The sequence below is a fragment of the Acinonyx jubatus genome, chromosome C1 (genome assembly GCF_027475565.1).
Source record: "Acinonyx jubatus isolate Ajub_Pintada_27869175 chromosome C1, VMU_Ajub_asm_v1.0, whole genome shotgun sequence".
In the NCBI taxonomy this organism is placed as follows: domain Eukaryota; kingdom Metazoa; phylum Chordata; class Mammalia; order Carnivora; family Felidae; genus Acinonyx; species Acinonyx jubatus.
In genome coordinates, this window is record NC_069381.1 from 31,437,345 (window position 1) to 31,450,283 (window position 12,939).

At 51.7% G+C, this 12,939-nt stretch overlaps 1 protein-coding gene across 2 annotated transcripts in view; it reads left to right on the forward strand.

Annotated features, from left to right (window-relative positions):
* The window catches only part of CTPS1 (CTP synthase 1), a 30,555-nt gene extending 18,901 nt beyond the window's left edge, over positions 1-11,654 (forward strand). For both annotated transcript variants that reach the window (XM_027059525.2, XM_027059526.2), the window contains exons 10-19: positions 1,493-1,581; positions 2,821-2,915; positions 3,583-3,645; positions 5,501-5,544; positions 6,827-6,923; positions 7,964-8,019; positions 8,120-8,216; positions 8,719-8,863; positions 9,353-9,444; positions 10,722-11,654. In XM_027059525.2, coding sequence (XP_026915326.1) covers positions 1,493-1,581; positions 2,821-2,915; positions 3,583-3,645; positions 5,501-5,544; positions 6,827-6,923; positions 7,964-8,019; positions 8,120-8,216; positions 8,719-8,863; positions 9,353-9,437 — 771 coding nt within the window. In that variant the 3' untranslated portion in view covers positions 9,438-9,444; positions 10,722-11,654. The remainder of the gene's footprint in view (positions 1-1,492; positions 1,582-2,820; positions 2,916-3,582; positions 3,646-5,500; positions 5,545-6,826; positions 6,924-7,963; positions 8,020-8,119; positions 8,217-8,718; positions 8,864-9,352; positions 9,445-10,721) is intronic.
* The last annotated feature ends 1,285 nt before the right edge of the window (positions 11,655-12,939 follow it).

Below are 12,939 nucleotides of genomic sequence, written 5' to 3' on the forward strand. Positions count from 1 at the left end.
AGGGAAGGGCGTCCGGACAGAAGGTAGAGAATACCCAAGGGCTTGGAGACGGGGAATAGTTGGGAAGTCCGTGGATGGACAGGTGTGACTCAGAAGATATCTGGAGACAGGCCTGTGAGGTCATGAATCCCGCCAACTGGGCCACAGCTGGGTCTTACCCTGAGGTTTAGGGAAGTCACTGCAGGGTATTAGGCAGGGAAAAAGGTGAATGACATAATAAGTGGGCAAAATATTTGAATGGACACGCCCACAAGAGATGCATCTGATACATGTGAAGAGACGGTCAAGGTCAACACCTTCAGTGCAGATGAAAATAAATGCCAATGAAATCTCTGAGATACTAACACACACCCGCCAGAGGGGCTACGGGTGTTGGTGAGGATGTGGAACTCTCATGCCTTGCTGGTGGGAATGTGAAATGTCACAACCGCTTTAGAACAGTCTGGTAGTTTCATATAAAGGTAGACGTATACTTTATGACCCTGCAGTTCCACACACACAATTTTATACAAAAGGACTATTATTTTAATAGCCTAAGTCTGGAAGCAACCCTTACTATCCAGAGTGAGGCAGTATACACACCGAGGTATATTTCTACAGTGGGAAACTGCCCAGGGATGAATCTCAAAAACATACTGAGCCAAAAAAGCCAGACACGGGAGGCTGTATGTTGTTATGTTTTCATTTCTGTGAGGTTCTAGAAGAGGCATCTGTGGTGACAGAAAGCAGAGCCAGGGGACTCTGGGGCAGGAAGTGGAGAGGAGACTGCTTGCAGGGGAGCAGAGGGAACTTCCGGGGATGGCACTAGTTTTCTTCGCCATTGATTGTGGCGGTGGTCACACCTTCATGTGTGTGTTTGACAAAACTCATCAGAGTGTGCACCTTAAAATGCCTGGATCTTATTGTGTGTCAGTTATACTTCAGTAAAGGTGAACAAAATGAAAAGCAGCCTGGGGGCGCCTGGGTGGCTCAGTCAGTTGAGCATCCGACTTCGGGTCAGGTCATGATCTCACAGTTCATGAGTTTGAGCCCCGTGTCGGGCTCTGTGCTGACCGCTCAGAGCCTGGAGCCTGCTTCGGATTCTGTGTCTCCCTCTCTCTGCTCCTCCCCCGCTCACTCTCTCTCTTTCTCTCTCAAAAATAAATAAAAACATTAAAAAAAAAAACAAAAAAAAACCCAGCCTGGGTTGAAGGTGGGCTTGGGGAGATGTATCCCGGATGGAGAGAACACAGCAGAGCCGCTCCAGTGTGCTGAGTATAGGGCCTTGGGGAGGCAAATGAGTTTTGAAGGAAACGTTTGTATTTTACAATATAAGGAAGATTTTCAAGTCTGGAGATTATCACCGAGTTTAAATATATGAAGGTTCTAATTTTAAAACCTGATTTTTAAGGGAGGAGATAGGACACAGATAATATAATTTGGGAATGCGGGGAAGAAAGTAGCTCTGGAGTCATGGCCTACTTCTTGTCTCCTCTGCCCGCATAACCCCCAGTACATAGATTCCACGGACTTGGAGCCCAGCACCCTGCAGGAGGAGCCCGTACGCTACCACGAAGCCTGGCAGAAGCTCTGTAGCGCCCAGTGAGTAGTGCCCTGTGCCCGGCTTCCGGGGGCTTGGGGGTGGGCTTGGGGAGCAGAGTGCCGGGCTCTTGTGCACCAGTAGTAGGTAATCTACTTTTTGAATGGCTTTTGATTACCGAAAGGGCCACAGTCTGGATGATTTAAGCCTTACAGAAATACAGCTTATCAGCACAGTTGAATCTGAAGAAAACATGACATTTGTCGTATGCATCTACTCATGAGGCTTAAAGGTTTTCACCAGGGCAGGGAGGGGGGGCACCTGGGTGGCTCAGTCGGTAAAGTGTCCGACTTCAGCTTGGGTCATGATCTGGTGGTTCCTGAGTTCAAGCCCCACGTCGGGCTCTGTGCTGACGGCTTGGAGCCTGGAGCCTGCTTTGGATTCTGCGTCTCCCTCTCTCTGCCCCTCCCCTGCTCACGCTCTGTCTCTCTTTCTCTCTCTCTCTCTTGAAAATAAATAAAGGTTAAAAAAAATTTTTAAAGATTTTCATCTGGAACATTTGATGAGGACCCTTCAGTGGAGTCTCATAGTTTGTTTTTGGCAGCCATTATTTATAATGGTAGAAAATCACAGAATTCTAGATCACTGGAACAATTGGATGTTATGGGGCCCTATAGCTATGAACGAGACCCCAAGCTCAACAGGCCGTCTGAGAGGACGAGGAAGGCTCCTTTCCCATTCAGGGGAGCACTTTAAGCCAAGAAGTAAAAAGTTGCATTTATAGCAATATAACTTATACTAAATATTAGGAAAGAATCCGTGTGTGCCACCTTTTACCTGTAAGCGTTTTGTAGCATTACTCAGAAACATTTCGTGTGCATCTTTTTTTTTTTTTTTTTTTTTTAATGTTTATTTGCTTTTGAGAGAGAGAGAGTGCATGTCGGGGAGGGACAGAGAGAGAGGGAGACACAGAATCCAAAATGGGCTCCAGGCTCTGAGCTGTCAGCACAGACCCCGACGCAGGGCTTGAACTCATGAACCATGAGATCGTGACCTGAGCCCAAGTGGGATGCTTAACTGACTGAGCCACCCGGGCCCCTTCATGTGCATCTTCCAAGTTCCTAGTATTTGGTGTTTATATACAGCTCACTGGCAGTCTTGCAATCACGATATAGCCCCAGTGGCAAAACACGCGGAGTGACCTCGTGGCATCCGTGTCTTGGGAATGGCTCCTTGGGTGCTTACTGCGAGTTGGGCTGGTGGGCAGGGTCCATTGCCTTGTGGTGTGCTCTCTTGTACAGTGGAGTGCTGGTTCCCGGGGGATTTGGTGTTCGGGGGACGGAAGGAAAGATCCAAGCCATCGCCTGGGCTCGGAAACAGAAGAAGCCATTTTTGGGTAAGGAGTAGGAGAGGTCAGGAGAAGGTGCCACATGGGAGCCTGTAAATAAAACAGGGAGGTCACTGGAAGCAAGCTTAGGCGCCCTCATTCTAGATGTCAGCTCAAGTAGAAGCCAGTTTGGTTCTGTTTGGGAGAAATTCAGACTCCCTTAAGCGTGAAAAGTTTTAAGAGCTTGTATGTTCGTCCACGTGTCCGTGTCGTGGAACTTGGAGAGAATGAAATGGCAATCAGGAAATTTTGGCTGTTCGCTGAGCCCGGCTGTTGGGCAGGACATGTGAAGCTAGGTTTTATATCCTCACTTGGAATTTGGGCCAAGTGGTTTTGGATGCTTCCTAGTGCTGTAAATTGTAGTAATTTTCAACTTGATCCCTTGTAAATGGGAACCTAATGAGAGGATAAGAAAACTTGAAGTTTTAAATATGAGTAGAGTGTTGCTTATTTCTAGAACCAAATAGCTTCTAAAACTTGGCATCTTCATATGCACTTATAGCCAGTGTTCGAAAGCTGATACAGATGACACAGCATGTTTACAGCAGGAAAACATGAGAGTTTGTGATTGTCCTTTTGCGAGCAGACAGGACACAAAGTCCAGGACAGGCTGGTGGGAAACGTAGGAGCTGCCTTTTTAATGGAGCTTCATTTGTTTTTCCCCTCCACCTGCAAGGTGTGTGCCTAGGAATGCAGCTGGCAGTGGTTGAATTTTCCAGAAATGTGCTGGGATGGCAAGGTGAGTGTTCGTTAAACTTGTTACATTCTTGCCAAAGTGTTTTCCTGAAGCGCGTGAAGCCTGCTGCCTCCTGCGTGATGGTAGAGGAGGGCAGGCCTGGTCTCTCCGTACCTGGCGGGGAACAGCAAAGGGGAACCCTGTGTGCACTGAGGGCGCGCACGTGGCTCTGCCAGCCCAACCACAGGAAGGAGGGGTCACAGCTGAGCAAGCAGCCTGGGCTCTCTGCCCCTGCATTTCCTGCTCTGCAGACTCCTGCATGTCCACCCCCGTGGCCACCATCCCTGGGCGTCTGCCGAGCAAGAAGCCGACAGCTCTGGCCTGTGTGAGGCTGTGCGGTTATCATGAACTTGGGCCCTGGAGCTGGTCAGACCTGAGCTCAAATTCTGAGTCACTTGTTGTGGGTGATTTTAGATAAATTACTTAGCCCTTTTGGCTTCTGTTCCTTCTGTAAAATGGGGTGATAATGGTACCTATTACTCATGGTTGTAAGAATTAAATGGAATAGTGCATGTGAATAGTCCCAGCATAGTGTCTGGCAAATAGGAAATACTCCGTAATATTGGCCCTGTGCCTGGCTAACTGTCCAGGCCACCCGAAAACTCAGTGACTTCCAACGTTTTATTGTGTCTTCGTATGCTGTGGGTTGAGTGGACTCGGCTGGCTGGTTTTCTGCGCCCTGTATCTGAGATCCTGCCCCCCATCCAGCTCTGCCCAGCAGGGATATCCAGTTGGTTCTCTCCACGTGGCAAGGCTCTTCATTCACAGCCTGGCGACCTACCAGCTTCCAAAATGACCGGCCCAGTGTGTAGGCACTTAACTAGCTTGCTAATGTCCCAAGGCCAAGTGCAGTCGGTGGGGGACGGAACCACACAGCCCGAGGACTGGGGCAATGGAAGACGCTAGTCTCTGTAGCCCAGCTGACAGACATGAGGTTTTCAGAAAGACCTTACAAGTTGTAAGAAAAACAAAGCAAGCGTCCTGAGGCGTGTAAAAGCGGCCTGGCTCCATAAAGGATGAGCGGCTCTCCTGTGGCCAGCTGACTGTTAGGATTGGGTTCATTGCACATGTTTTCTGAGAGTTACCCTGAGGGCATGGTGGCTGTTTCATAGGCAGCATGCCCTGTAGTTCTGACTCCTGAGCCTCTGGCGGGCACCGTCTTAGCAGCCACCACCCTAGAGCTGGCCCTCTGGGCACCCTGGACCCTTGCCCAGTTACAGTCTGTCGCCCACTCGGGTCCCCAGGTGGGTGAGTGACTTGGTGACAGGCTTAGCTTTGCTTGGGACCTGGCCGTGGTTAGGAACAGTACGTAGCCTGTCACACAAAAGGAGCCGTGCTGTACCAGGAACTTGATTCTTCTAGTCTTTGTGGTTTTGCTTATGGTTAGACCATAAATTCAGTAAAGGAGAGGAAGGCTTATTTGGGTGTTGAAATCAGTTCCTGATGTAGCTGCTGAGGGAGGCAGTGGGGCAGTGCAATGTAGGATGCACAGGAGGACAGGAATGTATTCCAGCCCGGAGAGATGCAGCCTGAGAGGAAAAAATGGACAGAACAGTGTAAGAACTGTCATAAGGATACGTTATCTAAATAAAGGTTATGAGGTTGTGCCATTGGTTTTGATTTCCCCATTTTGTGCAGCTTGACTTCCCAGAGAGTTAACAGGTGTAATGGAAAAACTCACCTGTGTTTGTGCACTGAGTCCTTCACGTCTTAACGTTATCCTTAGTTTTGTTCTAATCACCGAAGGATCGCTTTACATTGAGGAGGGAAATTGTGAGTTAGGGCTTAGGAATGACACTTTTCAATAATCAGGTTTGTTCGTAACTCTTTTCGTAACGTAAGTGTTTTGATTTTTCAGATGCCAACTCTACAGAGTTTGACCCTAAGACCAATCATCCTGTGGTGAGTCCAGGGTTTGAACGTTACCAGGGCTTAGAAGGGTGTGGAGGGGGCGGGCACCAGAAAGAGACCCCCTGGATCCACCCAGAGAACCCTCAGACCGAATAGAAAGAACTTTTTTATTTTTCATTGTGCAGTTTCTCACTTCTCTTCCCAGTTCGCAACAGAAGGTTTTTAAGATGGGTATCAGCCCAGCCAACCAGGGTGGTTCCTGATTAAAATCACTCTTCATCCCCATTCCCCTTAGCCCTTAACTCCTCTTAGCACTCTAACGATCGTTTTGTACTGACAAGAAACACCCACATAGGCACTTACTATGCGCCAGGCACTGTTCTCACCACTTAACGTGTATTCATTCATTCCATCCCCGACAACCCTGGGAGACGGGCATGTTATTCAGGAACCATGGAATATGGTTCTGATGTGTTTAACGGTAACCAAAGCTTTTGGAGGCCCCCGTACCTTGTGTGATGTCTCCTGTCAGAGGCATATGGCTCCTGGGGAGGAATAGTGCCTTTACCCATCTTTGAATCTCCTATCCCGGGGGTGACAGGCGGGCTCTTGGTACCAGAGACACTGTGATAAACAAAGTGGACCAAGCTCTTGATCTCAGGGCATTTAAACAGCATCGGGATATGCTTGTTGACCTGCAGTTGAACTTTGCTAATACTAAGAGCTCAGGAGGAGAAGAATGAAGGGTTTGAAGTGTGCAGCCTCGGGGTGGTGGGAAAGCAGGGCCAAGATAGGGGCCTGGAGGCCTTAGAAAGTGCTCAGAGGAGCCCGGGACCGAGCGGTGGGCTGGGCTCCTGTGGCAGGGGGGGCCTCAGCCTCTCCGCCCCACACACGTCCGCCAGGCTCCCGCCTAGACCCGGCAAACCCTGGAGAAGCATCCCTGTCCTCTGAGTGGCTCATGAGTCCGGTGGAGGGGACACGTGCTGTTAACATCAGCATATCCTGTCTTGCATCCGTGCCGCTACGTTAGTCTCCAGAGCGTGTTGTGGCCCAGCAGCCCTCATGGTCCGAAGTGGTGGGGGCAGGAAGGGCCGCGGGCAGGAGCAGCTGTGTTCGGTCCTACAGCTCAGGAGGATAGGCTAAAGGATTAAGCCGCTACCCAACACAGGTTCACAGAACGATTATGGGGAGGCATTTCCCCAGTGACAAACATCTCTTGTAAGGAAGGGCTGGGGAATCAGAGCCTCCTGCCAGGCTCTTGTCACTCAGTGTAGGCAGTCTGCTAACGGAGGCAGAGTTTGGTAGCGTGTGTTTGTTTTTTGAACACCTCCAGGTCATAGACATGCCAGAACACAATCCTGGGCAGATGGGCGGAACCATGAGGCTGGGCAAGAGGAGAACCCTGTTCCAGACCAAGAACTCGGTCATGAGTAAGAGCGGCCTCTCACCGGCCCCGCCTTCAGCTCTGCGTGCCCAGGACGCACATCTTGGGCTGCTGCTGGGGCTCCGAAGAGCCAGGCTGACTTTTTTAGTTTTGTTCTTGCTTTTGAGGTCTTTTTTTCCCCCCCTTCCTAGTCACATTCTTCTAGGATGTGCTGTAATAACCAGAGAAGCAGTGTGGCTCTTAGAAAGCTTGCAGGCAGTGCAGTCAGGGCCCTGGGGGCCTTGGGTGTGGGCGGCTGACCAGAAGGAGGCAGGTGAAATCTCCCCACACAGTCTGTCCTGTACCTCGTCTGTTCGGTTGAACCGAATTAAACTGCCAATGTTGGCGATTTCTGTCCCCCAGAAAGGCAATTTCGTATGGTCCAACCTAAGAAGGTTTTAGTCGAAAGGTACTAATACGCGCTAAAGATTTAGAGAAAATTGGGGCGGGGGGAACATTTAGGAGAATTACTCCATTCAATCTTGTTTTCTTGCCCACTGGGAAAATTCTGTCTTTACTAGCCGGGGCCCCATGTGTCTGTCAGTTTGAGTCACTTGAGTAGGTGGCCTTGGGGTCCTTCCAGCTCTGTGTTCTGTGGACTTGGGGGCCTCACCCTGCAGCCCTGGTGCCAAGGCTCTTTGCGCCTGTGACTTAACCGCATGGCGCTGCCCCGAGGACCATCCCTGTAGTTCTGGAAGTGTCTTTCTAGGCTTCCACTGTTTGATACGTCCTGGTGTGTTTTCCAAGGCAGTTTCCAGCAGGAAAGTGCTCTTGTACCTCAGTAATCGAGGTTGGAGGGTGGTGATGGAAAGGAAACAGCTGTTCTAGTTTTTCTTGGTGTGGTCAAAACAGTCCAAGCCCAAGAATTCATGCAAATGGTGCTGCAATAGGCAGGAGGCTGTGGTTGCCTGGAGAATCCTAGAAATGACCTTCAAAAGGCCTGGCTGTGTAGGTGATTCAAAAGTAAACTGGGAAGCAAGAGGCAGTAGTGAATAGATTGTTCTGTGAAATCAGGACTCTTTACGGGAGCATGCTTGCTTTTGCCAGGGAAACTCTACGGAGACCCGGATTACTTGGAAGAGAGGCACCGCCACAGATTTGAGGTAAGGGGTGGAGCTTTGTGGCTTTTAAACCTTCCTCCTTCCGGTTACTCTAGAGAAGTAAGCTGAGAGGTCAGTCAGCTTACTCTTCATGTTTCCATAGGTGAATCCAGTCCTGAAAAAGTGTTTGGAGGAGCAGGGCTTGAAGTTTGTTGGCCAGGATGTTGGGGGAGAGCGGATGGAGATCGTGGAGCTGGAGGGTGAGCGCGGGTGGCTGTGCGGGGTCGGGGGGGGGGGGGGTGGCAGTGAGCACTGGCCTGACAGCGGTAGGGAGGGCCCCGGCCCTGGTGGGGTGCTCTTGGAGAACGAGGCACCCGGAGCCCTGGGAAGCCTGTCCTTCCTCAGCCAGCACTGCACTCCTGGCCTCGGTCCTCATTCTCCAGAATGTGAGCTTGGACTTGGCCCTTGAGCCCCACTTCCGATCTTGACGACCTGCGACTCGGTCCCACGGAAGCCAGGGAGCAGGGGGAGCTGGGGCGGGAACCCCCAAGGGGAGGCAGCGAGCAGGGCGACAGCATCCGTTTCCCCCCCCCCCCCCCCCCCCCCCCCCCTTCTCTGGCTGCCTTTCTCTAGGTTCTGATTCAGATGCTGATTTTCGATGATTTTAAGGGTCCGTAGAAAGGTGAAACATTTGCCGAGGTTTGCTCATCTGTTGTGTTCTATGCACATGACGAAAGCGCTGCTTCTGCGTGTCTGTTTCAGAGCATCCCTTTTTCGTTGGAGTCCAGTACCACCCTGAGTTCCTGTCCAGGCCCATCAAGCCCTCGCCTCCGTACTTTGGCCTTCTGCTGGCCTCCGTGGGGAGGCTCCCGCATTACCTCCAGAAAGGCTGCAGGCTCTCGCCCAGGTGCGGTCACTCCTCTGTAGTCCATCAGGGTGTCCCCTGCCCGTTACTATGGTCTCCCTGGTGTTCCCGGCTGCTTCTGTGCCGCCCGGACCCCCCCCCCCCCCCCCCCCCCCCGTGGTGGCCGGGGCCCCTCACTGTAGCACCTGGCCTCCGGGATCCCATGTAGCAGTAGGACCCTGGGTCCATGGGAAACTGGCTTTCACGGGCTGGCGGCCACAGCCCTGGTGGATTTCCTGCCCTGCTGCGACTTTATCCTCACCCTGAGCTGGTGGGTAGAGTATCAGGACCACAGTGTAAGTCGAACGTATATCTTTTGTAACTAGAAGAAGAAAATCCCTCGACAGCTCCATGCTAAATACATAAGGCAGGAAAGCGTCTGATTCCTGCTGTGTGTAGGCAGGTGTCCCTGTGGTGATGGTGGCTAGAAAAACAGAGAAGGAAAGCGTGTGTTTGGTGGGAGACGACGAATAAACCATCTGAATTTCACAGGGACACCTACAGCGACAGGAGTGGAAGCAGCTCCCCGGACTCTGAAATCACCGAGTTGAAGTTTCCGTCAATAAATCATGACTGATGATGACGTAAGTGGTGTTTTTAAGCTGTAGTATTTTTGTTTGTTTTAATGGCGATAATACTAGAATTGCAAGGATATCGCGAAGGTTCAGTGTGGAGAACTTTATCTGCCCAGAATGCACGTGGTAGGGTCCGTGTGGGCATCAGCCAGGTGAGAGGCCCGTCTGAGTTACAGCGCACCCGTCCCCCTGCCTCGGGGACCCCAGTGCAGGACGGAGGGGACACGAGTCATTGGGCAGCTGTCTTGTTACCGATTGCTTCATTCAGGTGCCAGTCTGACCAAATCTGGGGGAACTGGGTTCTCAGACCCTGTTATTTCATGTAGCTGTAAACTTAGAGATCGTGAAGGAGGTGACGGGTATGACAAAGCGGTGGTGGTCACTTTTGCAGAAACTCAGGCTTTCATCAGGAAGTGCTTTAAGATTGATACCTACAACGCTTTTATGTTGACTGCTGCTTATTCTCGAACTCCCTCAGAATCTGAACAGTTACCGGGCCAGCTTTGAACGTTAGTCTTTATGGTGACAGGGTTTGTACGTCTATAAAGTCCGGTAGCCTTGGGCACTGCCGTGAATTATATAAAATATTGTGATAACTGAGTGAACTGTGTCGGCAAAAATCCACACCTTGGTGGTGGGGGTGTCGGAAGGGGGTTGGGGTGGCAGGAACCCGTGGGGTCTGAAGGAACCAGGGCTGTCTCGCGGTCCCATGTTTGGGGGCCCCACCACAGGCGGGTGGCCTCCTGAAGCCTGCGCCCCTCACATTCACACGCACGGCTGTGCCCCTCCCGCCCTGGACGCTGAGCCACTGGCCCGTGAGAGCGTGAGGGGGTGCTGGTTCCCGTTAGCACACACGCACACGTGCATCGCTCTGCTGGGGGGGGGGGTTGGGGGGGTGGGTGTCTGCTGGTCTAAGAAACTGCGCTATAGACACAGCAAGTGTTCACGGTCAGGGTCTGGGTGGCGGGTCAAGTCTGTGGAGACGCTCCTTGCTGTGTCGAGTGGAGGCTCCCCCGCCAGTGGCCTGTGAGGAGACCGGGCACACCGACCGGAGCCCCGGTGTCGGGGTGGAGGAAGAAGCCCCTGAGATCTGGAAAATGTGTGGGGGTTCGGAATCATCAATGCAGCTTCTGACTCCTCGCGTTAGGTTCCTGCCGCTGGTCCTCACTGAGCCCCTGGCATAGTTTGGCACAGCAGCCGACGAAATCCTCACTTGTCTACTGGAACATACGTCGTATAACTGCTCTCTCTCTCTCTCTCTCTCTCTTTTTTCTTTTGTTTAACAGGGATGATTCTTCCAGACAGCCTTCGGACTTGAGAGTTTACAGCTTTGATTTTACACTCAGCTTTTGACACTTCCTTTAAATTATGTTTTTATTAAGATTATTTTATTATGGGGGAAAGGTATTTGGAAGACTCTGTGACTCGCATGTCCCATCCTGTGTATCGGCTCCTACACAGTGCCGCCCCGTGTGGATGCCTGGTGTGGAAACCCCGTGTGGAAGCCCGGTGTGGACGCCCCGTGTGGTCCCCAAAGCTCTTGGCCGAGGAGCGGGTCCTCTGGGCAGGAGCGGATGATGCGCGTGCCGGTGGGGCGCCCATTGGTCACCTCGTTTCTCCAAACTACCTCCTGTCGTGGTGGATCCAGGCGTGTAGCCCGTCGCCTCCCCTTGAATGCCTAGACCATGGGAAGTGTGTGCCACGCGGACCTAGTGCGTGCGGTGGGACAATTCTGGCGAGTGCTCACGGCGGCTGGTGCTGGGAACCCCTGCTCTGCGGGGCCGCCCGCCGCCCGCTGTGACTGGTACTGTCGTCCAAAGGGAACGGTTAGTTTGGGGTCACGTGGAACAGCAGGTGGCTGGTCTCTCGGAAGCATGGTTTCCGCATCCCTGTGCTCTGGCCACACTTCTCTTCCTGGGGCTGGGAGATACTCCTTGCATCAAGGGGTTGCTTAAAAAAAAAAAAAAAAAAAAGAAAGAAAGAAAGAAAGAAAAAAGAACAAAGAATCTTTTAGGGAAACTGCCTCTAAAACCCTCTCATCTACAGACAGCTTTGCTTGAGGGGATTTCTTCCTTCCAGAACGGTGTTATTGCGGTTGAAATGCAATATGGAAAGCTATTTTCTTAACGTGACGTAACAGTAGGCACCGCCGTGTGCCCGTCCTATTCTGGCTAGCCCCCGTGTATACTCTAACTTAAGAAATAAATAATGCAGAATGAGCCACGCTTTGTGATGCGCTTTACGCCGCGGCTGGTGGGGAACGTCTGAGTGTGGCAGCCAGACATGTCTGTGTCACCTGAACTCTCAGTACCTGGCTCTCCTCCAGTGGGGTGTCCTTTGGTGGACGATCTGATGACACTTCGTTTAAAAACTGAGAGTAGCCATTTTTTTTTTAATGTATGTTTATTTTTGAGAGAGAGAGAGAGAGAGCGTGAGCAGAGAAGGGGCAGACAGAGAGGAAGACACAGAATGTGAAGCAGGCTCCAGGCTCTGAGCTGTCAGCACGGAGCTCGATGTGGGGCTCGAATCCACAAACTGCAGGGTCATTCATGACCTGAGCCGAAGTCAGACATTTAACCGACTGAGCCACCCAGGCGCCTTGAGAAGCTCTTTTTTTTTCTTTTTAACATTCATTTTTGATAGAAACAGCACGAGTGGGGGAGGGGCAGAGAGAAAGGGAGACACAAAATCCGAAGTAGGCTCCACGCTGTCAGCACAGAGCCCAACGCGGGACTTGAACTGAGAGATCATGACCTGAGGTGAAGTCAGATGCTTAACTGACTGAGCCATTCAGGTGCCCAGAGGAGCCTTTCTTTTTTAAAAAACATTTTTTTTTAACATTTATTTATTTTTGAGAGAGACAGAGACAAAGCATGAGCAGGGGAGGGGCAGAGAGAGAGGGCAACACAGAATCTAAAACAGGCTCCAGGCTCTGAGCTGTCAGCACAGAGCCCAACACAGGGATCGAGCTCACGGACTGTGAGATCATGACCTGAGCCGAAGTCGGACGCCTAACTGACTAAGCCACCCTCATTTTCAATGGGAAACCAAAATTTCCCCAAAAGTCTTCACATTTAGGTTCTCAGCATGTAGAGATTCACTCAGCATGAGTGCTGCTTGATCTTGGGAAAGGGGGGATGGGTGTGTTGTTTATGGCGGTCCCTCCCTCACGTGTGTGGCCAGGGAGCAGCGGACCCACGACCATTAGCCAGCAGGACTGCTTTATCCACAGGGTGGTCTTCTCCTACCCTGGCCGCTACCACGGCAGCGTCCTGCGGGCTATGTCCTCCAGAGTGCAATGAGCAATACTGCATCCGTCCTTGTTGGGGACACTGGTGCCCACCCGCCCCCCCTCTGGCTGCTGAGCTCACCCACTCATGAGCTGGCTCCTCTCTACAGCCTGAGGCAGAGGCTCAGCCTGGATTGCCCATCAGTGGTCCACAGCCTTTCCTCCCCGACCCTCGAGAAACTGGGTTGGGGAGGAAAATATCACCATTTAGCCCA